Consider the following 26,368-nt stretch of genomic DNA (forward strand, 5'->3'; position numbering starts at 1 on the left):
AGGGTAAGGAGTGGTATGTTTTCCTTTCTTTGGGACAGCAAAAAAATTCCCAACCCATTCCCCTCATCTCCCATACCCACCAGGCAGACCTTTATTTAGATTTTATAGGCCTGAATTGATTCATGTGGCCACCTCAATTTTCAGAGAATGAAAAACAGTCTCAGCTTTCCAACTCCTGAAGTGGAATGTAGAAGGAAGAAAGGAATTGATTGTGAGCGAGGCTACTGTTATCTATTTTAATGTTAGTAGTAGGAAAGCTTCTGTAAATTAGGGCTATGAAAGATAAGTTCAAGTATTTGTATAACTTGTTAAAAATCAGGGAAATTAACACAGAATTCTTTTCTTACTGTGTTTAAAGCTTTATTCTAAGCATGAACACATTTAGAAACATTGGAGAGGAATTCTACCTCTCAATATAGCAATGCTTTGTCTGTTAGCCCTGGGTCTTTTATTTAGTAGTTAATATTTTGACATCAAAAATGAGTTTAACTTTGGCTGATACGAATTCTTATGCAAGACTTGAAGCAGACATTTCCTACTTTACTATTTTCTCTTTCTTTCTTTTTTTTTTTTTTCCAGTTCGACCAACTATATCCAATAGTGGCAGCCACCCTACTGAAATCACTGTTACTCGAGGGAAGAGTATTTCCTTGGAGTGTGAGGTGCAGGGTATTCCTCAACCAAAAGTGACCTGGATGAAAGATGGCCGCCCTTTGACCAAGGGAAGGGGAATGGAAATATTGGATGAAGGTCGCATCCTTCAGCTGAAGAACATTCATGTATCTGACACAGGCCGTTATGTGTGTGTTGCTGTAAATGTAGCGGGAATGACTGACAGAAAATATGACTTAAGTGTACATAGTAAGTATAAAGAAGCTCAGTAAGTCTATTCACTGGCCATTATAATCTATAGCATCCTGGATGGGAAACATAAGCCTTAAGTGTTGCGTCTAACAGGCATATATTGGAAATTCTCTTAGAAAAGCACATAGTAAAGTAGATCTAATTCTCTGTCTTCTTCAAGTACTTTTGAACCAATGCTATCCTAAGTAATATTCCTTGATCCTCTGTTTTCCAGATTTGCTGTTTTGGTTAGTATAAGGCTTGGTTCCTTAGAATTTACTGACTAAACATCAGTTGCTCATGAGTTGTTCTGAAGTTAGCTTTAATATCCTAATTAATGAGTCATAAATGTCAATAGGAGTAGACCAAGCATACATGTACTCAGGGACAGTTATTTGTATGCATATAAGTTAAATTGCAATTTTAATTTTTTCTTTTTTTTCAGTTTATTTAAACTAAAAACAAAAATAGTTTGCCCCTCCCCCGACTGTTCTCTGTACCTATGAACTTGGTATATTTGTTTTTTTTTAATTTTTTAAAATTTTTTTGTTTTTTTGAAGCTATTATCAGTATTTTTTTATTATGTTCAATTAGCCAACATATAGTACATTATTAGTTTTTGATGTAGTGTTCAAGGATTCATTAGTTGTGTATAACACCCAGTGCTTATCACAAGTGCCCTCAATACCTATTTTTAGATTCCACATCTAAGAGAGATCATACAGTATCTATCTTTTTGTCTGACTTATTTCACTTAGCATAATGCTTTGAGGTACTTCCATGTTGTTAGAATGGCAAGATTTTGTTCTTTTTTATGGCTGAAAATAACCCATTGTATAGATATCCTTTAATTTCTTTATCTATTCATCCATCAATGGACATGGGTTGTTTCCATTGCTTGGCTGTTGTAAATAATGCTGCAATGAACATGGGGGTGCATGAGTCTTTTCAAGGTAGTGTTTTCATTTTCTTCATATAAATACCTAGAAGTAAAATTGCTGAATCATATGGTGGTTCTAATTTTAATTTTTTGAGGAACCTCAAAAAACCTGTTCACCCCCATGGCTGCATGAATTTACAGTTCCACCAACAGGGTGATTCTCTTTTCTCTTCATCCTCTCTTTGTTATTTTTTATCTTTTTGATAATAGCCATTCTAACAGGTGTGAGGTGTTATCACATTGTGCTTTTGATTTGCATTCCCTGTTGATTAATAATGTTGAGTACCTTTTCATTGCACCTTTTAACCATCTGTATGTCTTTTTTGGAAAAATCGTTATTCATATCCTTTGCCCATGTTTAATTGATTGTTTTGGGCTGTTGAATTGTATGGATACTTTATATATTTTTGATATTAGCCCCCTATCAGATATATGATTTACAAGTATTTTCTCCCATTCAGTAGATTGCCTTTTCATTTTGTTGATTGTTTCCTTTGCTGTGCAGAAGCTTTTTACTTTGATGTAGTCCCAGTGGTTTATTTTTGTTTTTGTTGCTTTTTGTTTTTGGTGTCACACTCGAAAAACCATCTCCAAGACCTGTGTCAAGAGGTTTATGTTTTCTTCTAGGAGTTTTATGGTTTCAGGTCTTATGTTCAAGTGTTTAATCCATTTGAGTTCATTTTTATGTATGGTGTAAGATAGTGGTCCAGTTTCATTCTTTTGCATTTGGCTATCCAATTTTTCCCAGCACCATTCAATGAAGAGACTGTCTTTTCCCCCATCAGATATTCCTGGCTCCTTTGTTGTAAAATGATTGACAATATATGAGTGGGTTTATTTCTGGGCTCTCCATTCTGTACCATTGATTTATGTGTCTGTTTTTATGTCAATACCATACTGTTTTAATTACTAGAGCTTTGTAGAATAGTTTGAAATTAGGGAGTGTGATGCCTCCAGCTCTGTTCTTTCTCAAGATTGCTTTGATATTTGGGGTCCTTTGTGGTTCCATATAAATTTTAGGATTGTTTATTCTATTTCTGTGGAAAATGCCATTGGAATTTTAATAGAGATTGCATTACTTTGGGTAGTATGGACATTTTGACAATATTATTCCTCAGTCCTTTTATCTGTGCCTTGTTCAGTTTCTTTCATTTTTGTAGTATTCAACACACAGGTCTTTTTCTTCTATGGTTAATTTATTCCATGTATTTTATTCTTTTTGATGGAATTGTAAATAGGATTGTTTTCTTACTTTCACTTTATATATTTCATTATTAATGTATAAAAATGCAGTAGATTTTATGTATTGATTTTGTATCCTGCAACTTTAATGAATTCATTCATTAGTTCTAACAGTTTTTGGATAGAGTCTCTAGGAATTGCATTTTTTTTTTTTAACCCACAGGGGCTTGAACTCACAACCCTGAGATCAAGACCTGAGCTGAAATCAAGAGTCAGATGCTTAACTGACTGAACCACCCAGGTGCCCTTGCAATTTTTAAATCTACAGAAACAATGATAAATTTATAAGACACAATCTTACAACTTCAATTAGGACATACACAAAGTCCAGTATTAATATCCTGTAGTTTGCAGCAAATATGTGAGCCAAAACGAACATAATCAGAATGTAAAAGAGAAGAAGTTTCAATATTAAGCATCTTTTTTGTTAGAATATTTTAATTTTTAGGATTAGATTTATTTGTTAGAAAATTCTGCCTATAAGAAGGTCATGAATTGGGCACCTGGGTGGCTCAGATGGTTGGGCATCTGCCTTCGGCTCGGGTCATGATCCCAGGGTCCTGGGATCAAGTCCCACATCGGGCTCCCTGCTCCTTGGGAGCCTGCTTCTCCCTCTGCTTCTCTCTCTCTCTCTGTCCCTCTCTCTCTCCCTCTGTCTCTCATGAATAAATAAATAAAATATTAAAAAAAAAAAAAGAAAATCATTCACCACCAATAGAGTAATAATGTGAAAATCATTTACTGCTATGAGTGGGGAAGAAGCGACGTTTTTACTTCCGGGAATGTCACATTAAAATATTGCTACTTCTAATAAGCTTATTGTTATAATTGCTTATTTTGCTTATTGTTGACCAGGAAATGGAGGTCATCTTATTAACCATAGGCTGTTGAGGATTTGGTGTTTGATATATATTAGCTAATTTCTTTTCCTTTTCTTATTTGTTCTACCATACAGCCCCTCCAAGCATCATAGGAAACCATGGGATACCTGAAAATATCAGTGTCGTGGAAAAGAACTCGGTGTCTCTGACTTGTGAAGCTTCAGGAATCCCCCTGCCTTCGATTACCTGGCTTAAAGATGGCTGGCCTGTCAACCTTAGCAGTTCTGTGAGAATTCTCTCAGGTATTAGAAATTTTCATACACTGATAATCTGGTTAGCCTCATATGGCCACAGTTCCCCCTTAATTTCTCTGTATTTTATTTTTTTCCTTTTGATCTAGTTGCTTACTATAATGCTGATCACGTTAAGAAAAAAATATTTAGAAAGGTATGAAAAGCTACATGAAAAGGAGCGGGGGATCTCGAGATACCTCTAGATCCTCTTTAAAAAGAAATCTTGGCACTTGCTTATTACTTAAATCATGGGGATGTCAGAGCATTCATGCTGCAATGAGTACCAACCCATTTGAAAAGTGAGGATGAAAAGAAGTGCTGAAATTAAAGCCAGGGTCTAGAATGAATCATGTTATGTAACAAATCACCATTAACCAAGTATTTCATCTGAGTGAGTTTTGTATTTCCAGGATGGGTTAGTTTCCTGTGAGCTAGGACTTTATCATTATTGTAAAAAGGATATTCAGCTTATTCCTCATCTGATTAGGTAAGAAAATCTATTAGCTTGTCAGTTATGGACCAGTGCAAGCATGAAGAGAGGGATCTTGGGGCCATGCCACAGGAGTCTGTGATTTGCCCCTTTAGTAATGATTTGGATACAGACCGAGAAAACAATCTTGCCAAGCTGTGGTTAACAAAAGGCTTGGACACTTAGAAGAATATCTAATGTGTTAAGTGAAGGCATCTGAATTCAGACACACCTCACCCTGGAACGTTTGAGTTAAACCTAACAAAATGAAAGTTAAATAAACTACTGCACTTACATTTAAAAAAAAAATGATGAGGGGTGCCTGGGTGGCTCAGTGGGCTAAGCCTCCCACTCTTGATTTCCTCTCAGGTCATGATCTCATTGTTGTGAGATCGAGTCCTGCATCGGGCTAGCGCTGAGCAGGGTGTCTGCTTCTCTCCCACTCTGTCTCCCTCTGCCCCTCCCCCTGCTTGCACTCTCTCTCTTTCTCTCTCTAAAATAAATAAATCTTAAAAAAATGATGAAAATTTGGGCAACTTATAGCTTCAGAATTCTTCATATAAGAAGATCTCGGAATTGTGTTTGTTATTCAGTATGCATTAACAGTGTAATGTGGTTATCAAGAAAATAAATGCAATATTTCACCACATTAATAAAATATATTTTCATGAATAAAAAAAGGAAGAGACCAATTGAGACCAACTTACTCATTAGGAAGACTAGAGGAAGGATTTATTGACAATATTTTCAAAGAAGGATAACCATGATGGTAAATTATTGCAAAATAATTTACATTTCTGATTATATTTAACCTGGAAAAATAAACTCTATGTAACCTTATGGTTACATAGTGAAAATTAAATTTAAATACTTGAAGAACCAGGGCACAGAAAAGTATTACATTGGTTCTGTCTTGTTCCAGAGGTTAAAAAATGCCAGTGTATGAAAGATTCTAGGGACAGATTTGGGTCTCAATATAAGCAACTTAAAAAATATTTATACTGTTTAAAGTCAAGATGAACTATTTTTAAGAGTAAGTGACCTCCCTCTAAAATTGTTCAAAGTTTAAATTCCCACTTTTGAAGGCTTTTTCTGAAAAGATCCTTTCCTCATGTTTGAATTAGGTCTAAATATCGTAAAGTCCCTCTCTTTTTTCAAGATGTTCGTCTATAAATGATAAGAGCTCGATGAAGAATATATATTGCTATAATTGTTATACTTATTTCCTATAATTCTCACTAGAGTCATGATCTCAAGCAAGTTACTTAACTTTGCTAACTTCCATCTCTTCACTTATAAAGTGAAGGTATTAATAGTATTTGCCTCTTAGGGTTTTTGTAAAGATGAAATGGGTCCATGTATGTATGTAAAGCAGTTAATACAGCACCTGCTTATATGGTAAGCAAACAATACATGTTTGCCATTGCCGGGTAAAAGGTTTAGGTGTCCCTGTCCTGGGAAATTTTCCTATTTCCTTACTACATTGTTTTCCTTTGTGCAGGTGTCCCAGTCTCCGATGATCTTAGGAAATGAATATAATGGCAAAAGTTTTATTACAATTCGGTTACCAAAGACCTGAACCCATTATCTTCCTGTCTTGAAATTATCCTCATTATTTTTGGCTTTTTTTTTTTATTTTTAATCGCTGAAAAAGTAGGACTCTTTTTAAATATAATAGCTACATCAGGGCTCCTGGAAACGAAAAAGGCAAGATAGTTGTGATGTACCACTATCACAAAGAGTGATGAACTCTGGCTTATTATACATTTGTGGGAGTGGTGTGTTGGTTTTATTTAGTTTTGTTTTGCTTGACTAGCAGCTGGAGATCCCTGAGTGAACACATTAAAAGTATTTGACCTTGTGATGCTGCCAGAGGACTCATTCAGTTTTACAGTCTGAACATGTGTATTGTGCAATAGATGAATGAGAATCAGATGAATGGCATATGACTTGCTTGGTCATTGGTCTGCTGCACACTTCTGTTCCATTAAGATTAGTTCTCCAGAGACTTTAAGTACAGATTTTCTGAAAGCAGTATTTTTGTGAAGGCCCTGTCATTGTTATAAAGTTATCTGCCAAGAACAGATAGCTGCTGTAAGGATTTAATAGATACAAGATACATCTCCATTTAAGTATCACTTACTGTCAGATCTTTTTTTTTTTTGCAGTTTCTTTTTTTTTATTAACATATAATGTATTATTTGTTTCAGGGGTACAGGTCTGTGATTCATCAGTCTTACACAATTCACAGCGCTCACCATAGCACATACCCTCCCCAGTGTCCATCACCCAACTAACCCATCCCCCTACCCCCCCTCCCCTCCAGCAACCTTCAGTTTGTTTCCTGAGCTTAGGAGTCTCTTAATGGTTTGTCTCCCTCTCTGGTTTCATCTTGTTTCATTTTTCCCTCCCTTTCCCTATGCTCCTCTGTCTTGTTTCTCAAATTCCTCATATCAGTGAGATCATATAATACTTGACTTATTTCGCTTAGCATAATACCCTCTAGTTCCATCCACGTTGTCACAAATGGCAAGATTTCATTTTTTTGATGGCTGCATAATATTCCATTGTGTATATATGTATACACACACACACACGCACACACACACACACACCACATCTTCTTTATCCATTCACTGTTGATGGACATCTAGGCTCTTTCCATAGTTTGGCTATTGTGGACATTGCTGCTATAAACATTGTGATGCGTGTGCCCCTTTGGATCACTACATTTATATCTTTAGGGTAAATACCTAGTAGTGCATTTGCTGGGTCGTAGGGTAGCTCTATTTTCAACTTTTTGAGGAACTTCCATACTGTTTTCCAGAGTGACTGCACCAGCTTGCATTCCTACCATCAGTGTAGGAGGGTTCCCCTTTCTCCACATCCTTGCCAACATCTGTCATTTCCTGGCTTGTTAATTTTAGCCATTCTGACTGGTGTGAGGTGGTATCTCATTGAGGTTTTTTTTTTCTTTAAATTTTTTATTGTTATGTTAATCACCATACATTACATCATTAGTTTTTGATGTAGTGTTCCATGATTCATTGTTTGTGCATGACACCCAGTGCTCCACGCAGAACGTGCCCTCTTTAATACCCATCACCAGGCTAACCCATCCCCCCACCCCCTCCCCTCTAGAACCCTCAGTTTGTTTTTCAGAGTCCATCGTCTCTCATGGTTCGTCTCCCCCCTCCGATTTACTCCCCTTCATTCTTCCCCTCCTGCTGTCTTCCTCTTCTTTTTTTTTTTCTTAACTTATATTGCATTATTTGTTTCAGAGGTACAGATCTGTGATTCAGCAGCCTTGCACAATTCACAGCACTCACCATAGCACATACCCTCCCCAATGTCTATCACCCAGCCACCCCATCCCTCCCACCCCCCCACCACTCCAGCAACCCTCAGTTTGTTTCCTGAGATTAAGAATTCCTCATATCAGTGAGGTCATATGATACATGTCTTCCTCTGATTGACTTATTTCACTCAGCATAACAGCCTCCAGTTCCATCCACATCATTGCAAATGGCAAGATCTCATTCCTTTTGATGGCTGCATAATATTCCATTGTGTATATATACCACCTCTTCTTTATCCATTCATCTGTCGATGGACATCTTGGCTCTTGCCACAGTTTGACTATCGTGGACATTGCTGCTATAAACATTGGGGTGCACGTACCCATTTGGGTCCCTACATTTGTATCTTTGTGGTAAATATCCAGGAGTGCAATTCCTGGATCGTATGGTAGCTCTATTTTCAACTTTTTGAGGAACCTCTATACTGTTTTCCAGAGTGGTTGCACCAGCTTGCATTCCCACCAACAGTGTAGGAGGGTTCCCCTTTCTCCGCATCCCCGCCAACATCTGTCTTTCCTGACTTGTTAATTTTAGCCATTCTGACTGGTGTGAGGTGGTATCTCATTGAGGTTTTGATTTGGATTTCCCTGATGCCGAGTGATGTTGAGCACTTTTTCATGTGTCTGTTGGCCATTTGGATGCCTTCTTTCTTTTTGTTGTTGTTTTTCACTGGATTAAGTGAGAGGACCAGGAAACACGAGAAAGATCATGAGGCAGGAGGCTGAGGTTTGCAGGGCTAACAGTAACTCATAACAGCTGTACTGATCTAATATCTCTCAACTGGAATCATAGTATGGTCTCACTAACCTGAAGTAGCAGTGAGTGCTTGAATCCTTGCCTAATCAACATGAGGTTTTTGACATGTTTAGATAATTTCTGTATTTAACTTCCCTTATTTAAATTCAGCTCTGGGGAAAAAAGATTGAATTCTGGTCATCAGCCTTGTTTATGTAAATAAGTTACTACTAAGTTTACCTTTCAACCAGTTGAAGATGGGGAGGTTGCTTCTAGGAAAAGCTCAGTGACAGCTTGTTGTGTTTATAAAAACAGAAAACGGATGGACACTCCTGACGAATCCAGAGCCAGGTGAATATTCACATGAAAATTTCATGTTTAACCATTTCAGTTGTTTTAGTTCCAAATTCAGGGTACCAAGCAAAAATACACCAGGTAGAAAAGTATTATGAAATCTAAGACGTGATTTCCTTTTTTTTTTTCCCTGAAAATTTACTTCTCAAATGGTTTCAAGGAGTCTCCTCTCTCAGTGGCTGTTCGTCTCTGCAGGCTTTGTTTCAGTCCCATTTGCTGGCTCCTCTTCCTTTGTCGTTCAGTGGAGTCTCTTTCCAAATCCTACCCTTTCGTATATCAGAGTTGCCCTCTCAGTCTACAAGCATTTCTTGGATGAAGAAGTGTAAACTTTATTACATAGAAGTTCAAAATATAAAAAGTAAAAAGGCAGAGTTGCACGAGCAAATCAAGGGACCCCCCCCATAGACTTTGATCGAAGTAATTCTAGCATTCCATGATACTCCATTGAAAACCAGTAGTCAGTCTTCAGGGTTTCTCCCATTCCTTCTAGTAGAGAAGGTGTCATCCCAATCCGGGTTGCTGGTGTAGACCTCTTTCTCACATTCCCATTTCACAAACCCAGTGGCAAACTGGGAATCTTTTCCTAAACATCCTGTCACAGTTGTCTTTCTAAAGCACAAATCTCCTTTTTTTGTTTGTTTGTTTTTTGTTTACACACTTCCATAGGTTTAAGTGAACACAATAAAGTCCAGGTTCCTTAGCATAGCATTCAAGGGCCCACAGAATCTGGCCATCTGCCAGCCATTACTCCAGCTAGCCTCATCTCTCTCTGTTTGCTCCACCTGCTCTCCTTTAAGTACCAAACTCACATCTACTTTCTACTCCATATCCACGTTCATACTCTACCTATAATGGTGTCTCTCAGCTCTTCTCTGTATTAAAATAAACTTGCCTTTGGGGCACCTGGGTGGAGCAGTCGGTTAAGCATCGGACTCTTAGTTTTGGCCCAGGTCGTGATCTCAGGGTCATGAGATCAAGCCTCATGTCAGGCTCTGCGCTGAGTGCGAAGTCTACTTGAGATTCTCTCTCTCCCCCTGCCCCTTCTGCTCATGTGCTCTCTCTCTCTCTCTTTCAAATAAATAGATAAATCTTTATACATGCTTGCCTCTTAAGATTATGTTCAAACATCATGTCTCTAAAACTCCATTTCTTGCTTGTTGTCACCTAGCATTGTATTTACTTTTTTAGCCATTGGACCATAAAATTCTTCTGAATTATCTTTTCTGCTTCATATAGGCTTAAAGCATATGATTTTTTTAAAATTAAAAAAATTTTTAAAAAATTTAAAAATTGATATTCATGAATGTTAAAGGCCTTTGAAGCATATTGACCGAATTTTACCTAAATTGAGCATTACTTGGCCAACTTGCAAAGTTGCAGATTTCTTTTTGAGTCATCTGGTGGTTTGCTTCCCCAGGAGGCAGGACTCTGCGGTTGATGCAGACCAGAATAGAAGATGCTGTCCAGTATACTTGCGTTGTAAGGAATGCAGCTGGTGAAGAAAGAAAAATCTTTGGGCTTTCAGTATTAGGTATTTTTATAATTTTCAATATCTAGATAAATAATCTAATTGGCTTAATATATTCTGAATGTAGTTAAAATTTATCTACGGCTTGATCTCACATTTATGTATTCTTTGGCCTCTGGACTGACACTCTTGGCAATAATTCAATGTTAGAATAATTTGGATGTAATCAGTTGGATTAAAATGGCTGAAATGCTGTGTCTTTTCAGGTCACAATTGTTCAGACTCTGATAACTTGTTTAACATGAATGCTTATCAGAGTTACAGTGGAAGAAATAAATGTGTAATAAATGTTCTTATTAACTTGTTGACATTTTTATCCAGACTTTATAACTTCTGTTATAATAAAATTCATTAAAATTGAATCCATGACATATAACTTTATATCTTAAAATTAAAATTGATCAAAATAATTTTATGACATTATTCTAGTAAACAAATAATGATATTTTGGGAGGTTTGTTTTAAAGGTTATATAGCTTAATAAAAATGTAAACATAGATGCCTTTGGCATAACAACCCTGCTGTGAGAATTGTTGCTTCCTTTTTCTGTTTTTTTCTTCATTTAATTTTTTTTTTCTTTAGTGCCACCTCGCATTGTGGGTGAAAATACATTGGAAGATGTGAAGGTAAAAGAGAAACAGAGTGTTACACTGACTTGTGAAGTGACAGGTAAGGGACTTAGCTCTTGAGCTTCTGCTGTCCTCCACTCACTGATTATTTATTGCCTCCACTATGTATCTTAATTAGTTGAGAAAAAGTCAAACTACTATAATAAGCATTTGAAATTGAACTGTAGTTGAGGAGAGCCAGCGGAAGTATAGAAGGAAACTTCTCCGATTCTGTGGAAATAAGAATACTCCTACACTGACAAATTTTACCGTCCTTACCAGTGAGGCAGTGTGTTATTGTAACGAAAGTAAATAAATCTCTAAGAGGACATTTTCAAGTCTGTTTGGCTTTTTTTTTTTTAGTTTTTTTATTTGTTTGTTTTTAGTAAAGATGGTCTTGGAGTTTTAAAATAACACTGGGAGTAGCACATAACATCTTATAGAAAGCCAGTGTTTTAGGGAAGATTTGATTAGTTTCTTATTTCATAGTTTACATGCCTTGCATGAGCAATAAATTTAAGTAAGCAAGGAAATGTTTCTATTTTAAGCAAGGCAGATATAAAGAATGTGCTATATACTATTACTTAGCCTGCTATTTTTTTCCCCTAGAAATGATATGGTACGTAACAACTGTTGCATACGGACCAGCTGCCTACATTTTATAGCATCCTCTCCTTGAGGCTTCCAGTTTGTTTGTTTGTTTGTTTTTAACATTGGCATTTGGTTTGCAGTTACTCTTTATTTTTTCTCTTAGTTTTCTTGAGATATAATTGACATACAACATTGTGTAAGTCTAAGGTGTACAACATATATATTATATATATAAGTATATAAACTTCAAAATGAGCACCACAATAAGTTTAAACATTCATCATCTCACATAGTTACAATTTTTTTTCCTTGCGATGAGAACTTTTAAGATCGATTCTCTTAGCAGCTTTCAAATATATAATACTGTATTGTTAGCTGTAGTAACCATGCTGTGCATTACAGCCCCAGAGCTTATCTTGTGACTGGAAGTTTGTACCTTCTGAGCACCTTCAACTATTCCCCCCACCCCTCTTCTCTCTCTGGCAAGCACCAGTCTTTTCTTGGTTGCTATGAGTTTTGATTTTATCAAGTCACACATATAAGTGAGATCATACAGTATTTGTTTTCTCTGCCTGACTTTTTCACTTAGCTTAATGCCCTCAAGATCCATCCTTGCCATTGCAAATGGCAGAATCTCCTTCTTCTTTATGGCTGAATGACATTCCATTCTGTATGTATATATGTGTGTGTATACACAAACACACACACACATGCATACACACACTGCATTTTCTTTATCCATTTACTTGTCAATGGACACTTAGGTTGCTTTCATATTTAAATTATTGTGAATAATGCAAGATAGTGATTTCAGTATTTTCAAATATATGCCCAGAAGGGGAATCACTGGATCATGTGGTAATTCTATTTTTAAGTTTTTGAGATCTCCATACTGTTTTCCATAGGAGCTATGTTAATTTACATTTCCACTAACTGTGTACAAGTGTTCCCTTTTCTCCAGATTTTCACCAATACTTATCATCTCGTCTTTTTGAGAATAGCCATTCTTAACAAGGGTGAGGTGATATCTCATTGTAGTTTTTATTTGAATTTCCCAATGATTAGTGATGTTGAGCATCTTTTCCTGTACCTGTTTGCCATCTGTATGTATGTCTTCTTTGGAAAAATGTCTATTCTGGTCCTTTGCCAATTTTTAAATTATATTATTTGATTTTTTGCTATTAAGTTCCTTATATATTTTGGATATTAATCCTTTATCAGATATGTGGTATGCAAATAGTTTCTTCCCTGCCGTAGGTTGCCTTTTTATTTTGTCAATGATTTCTTTTGCTAGGCAGAAGCTTTTTAGTTTCGTGTACTCCCACTTGTTTATTTTTACTATTTTTGCTTGTGCTTTTAGTCACATCCAAGAAATCATTTCTCAGGCTGATGTCAAAGAGTTTTGTCACTATGCTTTCTTCTAGGAGCTTTATGATTCCAGTCTTATGTTTAAGTCTTTACTCCATTTCAAGTTAATTTTTGTGGGTGGTGTAAGACAGGAGTCTAGTTTTATTCTTTTGCATATGAATATCTAATTTTTCCAATGCCATTAATTGAAGAGACTACCTTTTTCCATCGACTATTCTTAAATCCCTTATCCAAATATTAGTTGACCATATATGCCTGGGTTTATTTCTTTGCTCATAGTTCTTGATTTGTTTCTTTTTTTAATGCCAATGCCATACTGTTTGGATTACCTTAGCTTTGTAATATAGTTTGGAATCAGGACGTTTGATGCCTCCAGCTTTGTTCTTTCTCAGAATTGCTTTGGCTGTTTGGGTCTTTTGGGGACAAATGAATTTTAGGACTGTTTTTTCTATTTCTATAAAAAAGCCATTGGAATCTTCATAGTAAGTGCATTGAATCTATAAATGGCTTTGAGTGGTATGGACATTTTAGCAATACTAGTTCCTCCAATCTGAATATAGGATATATTTGCATTTATTCATGTCTTTTTCAGCTTCTTTCATCAGTGTCTTACAGTTTTCAGTGTAGATAACTTTTCACCTCCTTGGTTAGATTTATTCCTAATAGATTCTTGTCTGGATGATTTTTCCATTGTTGGGAGTGGGTTTTAAGGTCCCCAGCTGCTATTGTATTGCTGTTTATTTCTCCCTTTAGTTCTATTAGTATTTGTTTTATGTATTTAGTTGCTCCAATGTTGGGTGCATAAATATTTACATTTATTATCTTCTTGAGAATTGACCCTTTTAAAATTGCATAATGACCTTCTTTGTCTCTTATGACCATTTTTAGCTTAAAGTTTATTTTATCTGAAATAAATGCAGCTATTCCTGCTTTTTTGGGGGTGCCATTTGCTTGAAATATCTTTTTACATCCCTTCACTCTCAGTCTATGTGTATCTTTGAAGCTAAAGTGAGTCTCTTATAGGCCCCATTTTAGTGAATCTTGTTTTTTTAAATGCATTCAGTCATTCTCTGTCTTTTGATTGTAGAATTTAATACATTTATGTTAAAGTAAGTATTGATAAGTAAGGACTTACTATTGACATTTGTTCATTGTTTTCTAATTGTTTTGTTGACTCCTTTATCATCATCTTTTGTGCAACTAGTATAGGTTTTTCTTTACCGTGGGGCTTACATAAAATATGTTTTATTTTAGGCTGATAACAACTTTATTTTGATAATATACATAACCTTTATTCTTTTACTTCTCTACCCCTCACATTTTAGGTCATTGATGTGGCAGTTTTTATATTTTTTACATGTATCTAGTAACAAATTATTGCAGTTATGGTTATTTTAAATACATTCATTTTCTAACTTTTAGAGTTGTAAGTGAATTACACACCACCATTACAGTCATAGAGAATATGACTTTAACTACATATTTACCATTACCAGTGAGTTTTATACACACATTCATATGTTTTACAACATTAATTATCATCCTTGTATTTCCACTTGAGAATGTCCTTAGCATTTCTTTTTTTTTTTTTTTAAGATTTTTATTTATTTATTTGAGAGAGAGAGAATGAGAGAAAGAGAGCACATGAGATGGGGGGAGGGTCAGAGGGAGAAGCAGACTCCCTGCCAAGCAGGGAGCCTGATGCGGGACTCAATCCAGGGACTCCAGGATCATGACCTGAGCCGAAGGCAGTCACTTAACCAACTGAGCCACTCAGGCGCCCTGTCCTTAGCACTTCTTATAAGGCAGGTCTAGTGAGGATGAACTCCCTCAGCTTTTGTTTGTTTAGGAAAATCTTTATCTTTCCCTCCTATTTGCCAGCTGTAGTATTCCTGATTGACAGGTCCCTTTTCTTTTAATATTTTGAATATATTATCCTGTTCTTTCCTGGCATACAAAGTAGTCCTTATTTTTGAAAAATCAGCCTAAAATCTTAGGGGGTTTCCCTTGTATGTAATATACTTTTGCTGCTTTCAAATTCTGTCTTTGTCTTTGACTTTTGAAAATATGATTATAATGTGTCTCAGTGTAGCCCTTTTCAAGTTCAACCAATTTGGGGTCCTTTGGGCCTCATGAATCTGGATGTCCATTTCTCTCCCTATGTTTGGGAAGTTTTCAGCCATTATTACTATAAATATACTTTCTGTCCTTTTCCCTATCTCTTGTCCTTCTGGGATTCCCATAACGTGTATGTATATTGTTTCTGTTGATAGTCTTCCATAAGTCTTATAGGCTTTCTTCACTGTTTTTTTTCTTTTTCTTTTTTCCCTTCTCTTCTCTTCACTTCACTTTTCTTTTCTTTTCTTTTCTTTTCTTTCTTTCTTTCTTTCTTTCTTTCTTTCTTTCTTTCTTTCTTTCTTTCTTTCCTTCTTTTTTTCTTTCTCTTCTGACTGGATAATTTTAATGACCTATCCTCTAGTTCACTAATTCTTTTTTCTTCTTGGTTGAGTCTGGTATTAAAGCTCTCTATTGAATTCTTTAGGTCAGTCACTGTATTCTTCAGCTCTAGGAATTCTGTTTGTTTGTTTTGATTGTTTCTATTTCTTTGTTCATGCACCATTTTCTTAATTTTGTTTAGTTGTCTGTGTTCTTGTAGTTCACTAAATTTCTTTGAGAGGATTATTCTGAATTCTTTGTCAGACAGTTAGTTCACAGATTTCCATTTCTTTAAGGTCATTATTGGGATTTAAGTAGTTTCCTTTGATGGTGTCTTTTTTACCTGATTCCTTGCATTGGTATCTGCACATTGGAGTAAGGGATGTCCTCTTCTAGTCTTTATAGGTTCACTTTAGCAAAAACAGTCATTCACCAGTAATCGCAGCCTGGTGTTCTTCATGGGTCATCTGGTAGCATCCTTGCAGATAGGGCTTGCTCCTAGGGTCTCTGTTTGGTTAAGGCCACTGCCTGAGCTCTGAGGTTAGAAGGTAGGGATTAATGTTGACTAGAAACAGTTGGAAAGTACTGCTCATTGGGTTTCTTGACTGAGTGCAGCTATGGGATAGGCTCTGTGGTTGCCTGGATTCTCTGGTTAGGCTTCCTCATCAGGGACTGGGTGCTATATTTCAGCAGTTGGGCAGGCCTGCAAATTTGCTTCCCTGCCTGGGTAGGGCTATAGAACAGACTCCATGGTTGGTATGGGCAAGCCTTCCAATTTTAATATATTATGCTAGCACTTTTTCCTAACAGAACTTGCTTTTATGGTTTTAAATTTTTTTAATTATTTGAGCAACTTAAAAATTAATATTTAACATAAGTCTCATGTTAAAATAAAAGATCTTCTCCATAGGTGAATTATTCCATTAAAGGAATAATTAATATATTTATATCTCTATCTACTTACTATGTATGTGTGCTAGAATCCTGGTATAAACTGAAAATATCTGTTTATTGAATTATTTCATGCAAGGTTTTTCTTTTTTTTTGTAGCTTGCTTTCAAAAAATATAAAACCTTTAAAAATTTAATATGAATGAAAAAGTATTTGTGATAACAATTTTAATAAAAATGCATGTCCCATTTTTTTAAAGTATATTTTACTATTTAAACACAAAGACTAATTTGGAATTATTTCACTTATAGATCAAACTAATCTTCTTTTGAAAATGGCTTGTAATCTGTAAATTTTAAAAATTATGACATGATTGTTATTATAAATTATGTTTACAAATTTATTTTAAAATGAATGATTACTGCATTGTTTATAAGTGTGATATTTAAAAGGAAAATGAGTGAAAAATGCCTTCTTTTCATTGTCAGTTGTAGGCATGTACTTATTACCCATCTCTCAGAAATGGCTTTTTGTTACAGGGAATCCAGTGCCAGAAATTACATGGCACAAAGATGGACAGCCCCTCCAAGAAGATGATACCCATCACATTATGTCTGGTGGCCGTTTTCTTAAAATTACCAATGCCCAAGTGTCACATACTGGAAGATATGCATGTGTGGCTTCTAATACAGCTGGTGACAAGAGCAAAAGTTTCAGTCTTAATGTGTTGGGTAGGTACAAGCATTGCCTCAAATCTTGAAGAGTCAGACATGACTGTCTGCTGAATTACCTTCTTTTCTTTTTCTTTTTAATGTTTCTGCCATAGAATTTCATTATTTAAGGAGGACTAGTGCTTATGTACATTTGCTGTTTTTCTTTAATTAATACATTTATTTATAAATTTATTTGTTACATTTGGAATACCACCTACATTCCAGGAACTGTGTTTAGTGCTAGAGACACAACTGTGAATAAGACAGATGTTAAAAACACAGTAGTAAAAGGTAAATGTGTGCTGGTCAAAGAGAAACAGGTCAACAGTACAAGGGGTTCAATCTGGTGCATTTTATCCTTTCTTTATGGGACAGTTATTGGTAATAGTCCATATTATAGTCTTTGTGGACTAGGAATTATGAAATAACTGTACATTCAGTTCTTGCAGCATCAAAGTTATGCTTATGTCTCAGCCATGACATTAAAATAGATTTTTAATTTCTGCTCATGTCTTGAAATTTAAAATGCACCATCTAAATGTATTATATTTGATTACTAATATCAAAATACTTTTCTCCCTCCTTTATGGACTTCTCTGTAACCCATCTCTCAAACATTAGGTACCTTAACATTTGTCCTTACTTCACTGCTCATTTTACTCTAGATATTATCTTCAAATAATAAGCTTAATTCCCAGAGTTTAATTATTATCTTCTGTAGACTGGTTTCTTTTTAAATCCATACCTGCAACCCAGATCTTTCTCCCAAGTTTGGATTTCTATATACAATTGCTTGTTGGACATTTCTCACTGGAAACCTCATGAGCACTTTAAATTCAAGATATTCAGAACTGAATGAATCATCTTCCCTCCAAAATGAGCAAATCTTTCCATATTTCCTATTTATATTGTTTCACTGCAGTTTACCTACATTCCCAAGCAAGAAAGCTAGGAGTCATCTTTGACTTTGGTTTTATTTAGCCCTCAAATTCTATCATCAAGTGCCACCAATTGACTTTCTAAATTTTTCTGTAGTCACTCCTTCCACTTTATGCCTTCCTTTAGTTCAGTCCCTCATTATCTTATGTGGAAACAAATGGACCTGTCTCCATTACCCTCACTTCCAACACTGACCCCCTTGAATCTACCCTCAATATATTCCCTGCTTGCCCCTCATTGTTTATACTATTCTGCACCCAATATGCTCCTTCTTCGTACTTCCTACTTCTCCCTTCTTTCACTTACTAACCACCACTAATCCTTTAAGGCTCACTTTGAAATCTTTTCCTTTAGGAGGCCTTCCCTGATGAGAGTCCTCACACCACACACCTCAGATTGGATTGAATGCTATGCTTCCATATATCCTGCACCAGAATTCTCATTTTTGCCCTACTATGCTGCATTATAATTCCTTTTTGTGTGTTGTCTCCTCCATTACTTCCATTTTGAAGTTCTCATTCCTTTTATGTAGAATAAGAACCAATTATTTCTGGAATTGTTAGGAAATAGAATTACACAAATAAGCATAGTGAAATTTAGAAATTCACAAATAAGGAAATTTCTAAACATATTTCTTTAATCACATTTTAAATCTATTTCAGTATCTCCTACAATTGCTGGCGTTGATAGTGATGGGGGCCCTGAAGATGTCACCGTTATCCTTAACAGCCCCACATCTTTGGTCTGTGAAGCCTATTCATATCCTCCAGCCACCATCACCTGGTTTAAGGATGGAACACCTTTAGAATCCAACCGAAATATTCGTATTCTTCCAGGTAACTAGTTTACTTTAAATGCACAAGATACATTTGTGCCATCTACTATTGTAGAAAAAGAATCATTGGTTATTTTTTATAAAAGTACTTATGTCTTAGTTATGTTGTTCTACTGCCATTTTAATTTTTTAATTATTTATATATATATCTTATAATCTAAAGTAAAATTACTTTTTTGAAAGACCAATAAAATATCTAAATAAAAGGCAAATTAATAAATATCACAATGCTATTAATTGATAAAATACAATGTGGAATACCAAAAATAGTAGAAATTCATTTCTTGAATTGAACCATAAGAGAATTGGTATTTAGATTGAGAGAGCGTATTTATTTCTCTTTAATACTTGGAAAAATGTATGAAAACAGAAAGAATTAAAAAGTATTATCCCTGGCTTTAAGAAATTTACAGTTTTATTTGGAAAGGAAATAATATGTGTAAAAGTTAATTAACAATATGAATTAGGACTAGTCATGGCATTTGGTAAATGAGATAGGGACAATTTTTATAAAAATTCAAAAGATGGAATGACCACTGTGTGCTGAAGTGGTCAGGAAATGCTTTGTTGCAGTTGAAACTTGAACCAGCCCTTAAAGAAAGGTATTGAATTTTGTTGGTTGGAAATGAGTGATTTCAGATCCATCAGGATAACTAGTGTGGGAAAGGTACAAAGTGAGAAAGGCACATAGATGTACAAAGGCCTATCTAGTTGCAAGTAATAATATGTAGACCTCCCAGTTGAGTGTGTGTGTGTGTGTGAATGGCAGAGAGGGAGGTAGGTGGGAGAAAAGATCAGGAAGGAACATTGGAATCATATTTTGAATGCCTGGACTAAAGAGTTTTAGCTTTATATTTTATTCAATTGAGAACCAATGAAGGTTTTTAAGGAGAAATGTACCATAATACAAACTGAGTTTTAGCGAGATCAATCTCTACTGATAGCCCAAGTAGATGAAAATAAGATGACTAAGGCAGAAGATCTATTTATGAAGAGAGTGAAATAAAAACCTGAGCCAGAGTGTGTACAGAGGTATGGGAGGGTCACGATGAGCATGAAAGTCATTATCATAGAGGATCATCGAGGACTTACTGACTCCTTGCCCACCATGCAGTGCCCATCTATATTATAGTTTGTCTTGTGTCAAATGTCTATTATAGAATTGGCACATAGAAAAAGAAATATGTTAATAGTGAGAACTAAAAACCCTGGTGTTTTTTGCATACTCTGTTGCCACTGTGACTTCAGAGATTCTTTGGTGTTCCATGATTTTTCAGGAGGTAGGACTCTGCAGATCCTAAATGCACAGGAGGACAATGCTGGAAGATACTCTTGTATAGCCACTAATGAGGCGGGGGAAATGATAAAGCACTATGAAGTAAAGGTCTACAGTAAGTCCTAAAAGAACACTACATTTCATATTTTCCTCAAGTTTTCTAACTTTTTCAATCTTGTTTTTTCTTATAGGTTCATAATTATTTATACTCATCATTTAAGTTTTTTTAAATTTAATTTGATTTTATTATGTTATGTTAGTCACCATACAATACATCATTTAAGTTTGTTGTTTATGTAGCTTGCTTCATTAAGATGGAAGTCATATTAAGCATTGTACCTATGTCTTCAATTGCTTAAAGATGTGAAGAGCCCATTCAATCTGCTCAGTAACCTCTTATTGGAGAACTTGTCAGTGGCATTTCCTTACTTTTCTCTGTTTTTCCTTCTGGAAACTCCCTGGGCTGAGTTAAAATACTTCCATGCACAAAATTGTTATTTAAGTATATATGTTCTACTGAACAGCCTAAGATGGATTCATCAGTGACTTTGAGCTGATCCACTGTACATTGACCTATAGATAAAAAGCAAGTGAATACTATCATTAATAGGACCTATATTTCAGGATTTTCATTTTGGCTTTGTTTTTAAAAAGGAAGAGCATCCTTCTGATTATCTTTTGTTCTTTGAATCAGTTCCTTTAATGACTGAGAAAATGCATTTTATAGGTCATGCTTGGACTGTTTCTGAGGACCTGGAAAAATGAAAGTAGCTGATCTGTGAAGGACAAAGCCTCACTGGCAGTATTAAAATGATGAAGGGAGAAAGCTGTTTTCCTTCACATTCTGTATCAGAACATTACCATTTCACAAGATGCTAACTTCGGTCCATGGTGAAAGGGGAGCATAGCAAACACCTCAGTTATTTCCTTGTTTTCTTAAGTAATCCTTAGTGTGATTTCCATGATATTCCATGTATTGAAAAGAACCAATGTTTAACTCTACAAATATTTTTTTTTTATGCAGTTCCACCCATCATCAATAAAGGGGACCTACTAGGGCCAGGTCTTTCCCCTAAAGAAGTGAAGATCAAAGTCAACAATACTCTGACTTTGGAATGTGAAGCTTATGCCATTCCTTCTGCCTCTCTCAGCTGGTACAAGGATGGACAGGCCAGTCACACATTTTCTCCTTTGCTAATAGTTTCTGAAAAACAAGCATAGTCAATAAATTAAAAAAAGAAAGAAAAAACACACAAGTAACTCAGAGAATCAATGTCTCCTTATAACTAGCACAAAACCATGCTCCTAGAATAGAAAACTGCAAAGAAACTTGAACGATGTTCAACAATCTTAGCATTATTCCATCACTGTAAAGTTTGAAGGATTGTTTTTGTGGACATTAGCAATCATGTATGAAAATCCAGCCACCTTCCCCCTTGGGGAACAGTTTTTGCATTCTGTGGCTTTATAGAGTAAGCAAACTTTGTAGAGAAGAAACACAAAACAGTGCTAAGCCAGATTAAAATGGTAGGTATAACATGGGTACTGAGTTTATTCAGAATCTTCTCTAAACACCTTTAATTCTTTTATAAAAGGTAACATGTTTTATATTCCAAGAGGAAGAAAAATAGCTAAATGTGGTAATTAAGTGCCCAATTCAATTAACTGGGGGCAACAAGAAACTTTAAATAAAAGGCACATCCTTCAATTATGTGATCTGAATTTCAGACCATACATCCTTATTTCTCATCTCAACTTATTTTCTTCCATTCATATTTTAAAGATATATGTGCTGGTGTTTTTATACCAAAATAAGCTTTTTTTTTTTTTTTTTGGCTGCTGTTAACACTGTGCTTGATACAGACGTGGCATAACTAAGCTGCTATTTTTCCTGTTATACACATAATCAACCAAATGGCTAGTTAAATTCCAGCTGTAGAAGTTCAGGTCAGAGTTATGATTTCAGATGCAGAAAGATATAGCTTTATTTTTTCAGATCATAGAGATTTTGCAACACTGGCAGCTAGAAAAAAAAATCATCTCTTATAAAGTAAGCAAGTTTCATCTGGAAGCCATTGCAAAAGGAAAAATACAGAACTCCCACCATGTTCTGTTTATAGTTTCTTTTCTGACTACAAGTACACTTCACTGTACAGTATCAATTCTATATGGGTTTGCTTGGAAACAGCTAATTCTGTTCTTTTCTGAAATCTTATTATTTTATTTTTAACTACCTAGAACCTATTTTATTCCTTTTAGTTACTACACATCTACACACATACACACATACACACAAACACATACACACATAAAAATTGGCTAAAGACTAGAATTGTGCTAGGAATGAGACAGTTTAGTTTTTTAAATATCATAATGAATGGTTATATTACAGTTTCAAATCCAGACTCTGAAATCAATCCAATTATAATGCTTTAGTTAAACTACTAAATTTTTCAGGGTTTAGGATTGGTTCTCTAAAATGAGTACCAAAAAAAAGAAAAAACAAACTAGTTTTGGTTTATTTTCCATATCCTTTCTTCTGTTATTTCATTCTTCAGATAAGCAGCACTACTCCAGAGAAACAGTGTTTTTTGAGAAAATCCACCAAACATATTGGTCATGTTAGCCACAATAAGTTTTAATGGAATCTTTGAGTTTTATTTATTCATGCATGCCCTGAAGTTTTTCTTTTAGCATAGAATATTTATATTATTTTATATGTGATATAATGTTAATAATGATTTATTAATTACCAAGTTATTTATTAAGCACATACTATTTGCTGGACACTATTTTAGGTGCAGGGGATACAGCCGTGAAGGAAACAGACAAGTATCTCTCCTTGTGTGAAGTTTGGGGAGACAAAAACTAAACAAACCAGTGGAACATATAATGTGCCAGATGGGGTAAATGTTATGGAGAAAACTTGGGAAGAAGAATAGTAAGCATGGGAGTATGATCTCTTTTTTATGTAGGGAAGGCCTCACTGATAAGGTGATATCTGAGCAGAAACTCAAACAAAATGAAGAAAGCAGACACAGAATACCTGAGGGGAAGATATTCCAAAGTAGAGAGTATAGCAAGGACAAAGGCTCCAAGGCACTTTGGCTGGTGATCCATGGAACACAGAAGTTGTGAGCAAAAGCTTAGTGAGGAGGCAGATCACACTGCCTTGTAGACCAATTGGCCTTTATTCTGATAGGAAGCTACTGGAAATTTTTGAACACAAGAGTGATATGATCTGACTTAGGATTTTAAAAGGATTCCATTAGCTTCTGTATTGAGAGAAGTTAGAGAGGGTCCAGATATGAATTTATTTCAGTGGTCTGGAAAAGAGATGGTAGTTGCTTGGACAAAGGTGGTAGCAGGATGTGAGGGAAAACTGTGAGACAAAGATGAGTCCAAGATTTTGCATGAGAGCAATAGGAGCGTGAGTTTAGATAAAAAGACAAGAGGTCTGAGGATTAAGCCCTGGGGGACTCCTACATTTAGAGGTTGTGGGGCAGAGAGTGAAGTGTCCCAAAAGATAGGGGGGAAAGTTTTTCAAAATGAAGACAAGTTAAACTGTGTTTAATGCCACTGATCAAGAAAATAAAAACTGAGAATTGACCAGTAAATATAGCAACATGGATATCGTTGGTGTCTTTGACAGTGGCATTTGGTCAAGTAGAGATGGTAAAAGTCTTTTTGGAGTAGATTCAAGAAAAAAAATGGAAGAAAACAGAAACAGCAAATGTAGCAAATATTTTAAAGCCATCAGCTATAAAGGAAAGTAGAAAAATATGGAGGTAGTCTGCATTCTAAAGAGTTTTCTTTTTAATGGGGAAAATTATAGTATGTTGTATGCGGATTGAAATCATCCAGTGGAAAGAAATCAACTGATGATGATACAGGTGTAAGAGGACATAGTTGCTGGAAGGATGTCCTTGAATAGACCAGAAGATGCTCAGAATGGACAGACTGGTATTAACCAGGGTGGGAGTTTTGCCAGAAGAATAAAATAAAGGGAAAGAGGGCAAGAGGAGTTGAGGGTTTATGCAAGGAGCAATTGTCATAATAGACCTCTGGGTTAGGAGGAGAGTGAGTGGCGGTGAACAGATTGCAGGGTCTGTGGATTATGGGTCCTTCCACAGGACCAAAAAATTACTGGAATTGGGTTGCTAGAGGAAGTGTTAGAGAGTTAGGAGGTGATAGTCAGAGAGTGAGAACCTGAAAGTGAGATTATAAAGAGATGTAGTTCTTGGTAATTATAAAGCCTAGGATGACTGGTTTAGTGGCTGATTGAGGACTGGGGACAAAAAATTAGAAGAGATGAGGTCAAGGAACTGAGAGCATACAGCATCGGATGAATGTCTGTGTGGGTGTTGAAATCACCAAGAATTATGAGAAAAGTATCATTAGAAGGAATGACAGTGAGCCAGGAGCTAAAATCTTCAAGGAATAAGAGGGAACTTAGTGTAAACGGAAATGTTTAGAAGATGAGAAATGCCCTATTAAGTGAAGGTGATATTATTAATAAAACATCATAATACAAATATCCATAAGTTAATGTGCCATTAAGTATAGTAATACTATAAATCAAACATTGTAATATGAATTAATATAAATATAAATATAGGTTAAAATTTTCCATTTATGAAGTAATGATATTTCTGAATGAACAATAGTGATATTTAGATCAAATCAGACTGTTAATGCCCTCAGTCTTTCATTAAGAAACTCTAGTATTTTCTACAGAATGATAGTACACAATGGGATCAGAGGAAAATAATTTTTTCCAACATGGATAAATAGATATGGTACCTAAGAATGTTTTTTATCATAAAATATGCATTTACATATTTGGTATATAAATGTACCACCCAGAAGTACCTGGCACAGATGTAAAGTATATGAGCAATATTTTCTTTTTCTTTATTTTTTATTGTTATGTTAATCACCATACATTACATCATTAGTTTTTGATGTAGTGTTCCATGATTCATTGTTTGTGCATAACACCCAGTGCTCCACGCAGAATGTGCCCTCTTTAATACCCATCACCAGGCTAACCCATCCCCCCACCCCCTCCCCTCTAGAACCCTCAGTTTGTTTTTCACAGTCCATCCTCTCTCAGGGTTCGTCTCCCTCTCCGACTTACTCCCCTTCATTCTTCCCCTCCTGCTATCTTCTTCTTTTTTTTTTCTTAACATAAATTGCATTATTTGTTTCAGAAGTACAGATCTGTGGTTCAACAGTCTTGCACAATTCACAGCTGAGCAATATTTTCAATAAATAAAAATGATTACTCAAAAAAGTTTAATCAAAGTAAATTAATTCAATTAATGTTGTCTTGAGTATTTCAAATATAATTTTTTATTTATTAAAAAATCCTAAAAAGTATAAACTGTATGATGTTTTAGAGGATTTATTAGTGTACTTCAAGGTAACATTATTTAATTGAATCACAGCCCCTTAAATCAGATGATCATGTCAATATTGCTGCAAGTGGACATACACTTCGAATAAAGGAGGCTCAGATATCAGATACTGGACGGTATACTTGTGTAGCATCTAATATTGCAGGTGAAGATGAGCTGGATTTTGATGTGAATATACAAGGTAAAGTAATATGCTTATTGTGTGTAATTCAGCATATATTATCTATCAAAACAATAAAAAAGAGATTTGGTTTATTTTAAATACCTTTTTTTCTGTTGACAATAATAAAAATTCATTATTGAAAACTTGGGTTTAAGAAATTCACAAGGAAGAAAATAATCCATCATTCAGGGTTACTTCTGCTATTTTTGTTTCCTTCTGATATATTTTTGTAAAGTGTACTTCATTTACAAGTTGGGTTCACATGATACAGACTTTTCTATTACATTAGCTTTCCCCTAACATTTTATCACGAAGATTCTTTTGATATTGTTTACCTGGAAGGCAAAAAGTATAGTAATGTACAGAATTTAAAGTGGTCAGACTTGAAATTAAATGATGATTTAGCTCCTACAAACTTTTTGAATTGGACAAGTTACCTAAATATTTTAACCCTTGGTTTCCTTGCTTTTAAAATTAATGCCTTATAAAATTGTGGTAAGTACTAAATAACATAAAGTATGTAAAACTCTTAGCAAACTTTTTA

General features: G+C 35.2%; 1 protein-coding gene across 1 annotated transcript in view; it reads left to right on the forward strand.

The window, feature by feature from the left end:
* HMCN1 (hemicentin 1) overlaps positions 1 to 26,368 on the forward strand; it is a 467,830-nt gene that overhangs the window by 332,003 nt on the left and 109,459 nt on the right. The window contains exons 45-53 of the mRNA XM_028121561.2: positions 580 to 861; positions 3,981 to 4,148; positions 10,474 to 10,587; positions 11,167 to 11,253; positions 17,018 to 17,209; positions 18,793 to 18,966; positions 20,243 to 20,356; positions 21,266 to 21,411; positions 25,692 to 25,842. Of these exons, the coding sequence (XP_027977362.2) occupies positions 580 to 861; positions 3,981 to 4,148; positions 10,474 to 10,587; positions 11,167 to 11,253; positions 17,018 to 17,209; positions 18,793 to 18,966; positions 20,243 to 20,356; positions 21,266 to 21,411; positions 25,692 to 25,842 (1,428 nt within the window). The remainder of the gene's footprint in view (positions 1 to 579; positions 862 to 3,980; positions 4,149 to 10,473; positions 10,588 to 11,166; positions 11,254 to 17,017; positions 17,210 to 18,792; positions 18,967 to 20,242; positions 20,357 to 21,265; positions 21,412 to 25,691; positions 25,843 to 26,368) is intronic.

The sequence above is a fragment of the Eumetopias jubatus genome, unplaced genomic scaffold, assembly GCF_037043125.1.
Source record: "Eumetopias jubatus isolate StellerSeaLion01/CBP00866 unplaced genomic scaffold, mEumJub1_p1.0 scaffold_12, whole genome shotgun sequence".
Taxonomy (NCBI): Eukaryota; Metazoa; Chordata; class Mammalia; order Carnivora; family Otariidae; genus Eumetopias; species Eumetopias jubatus.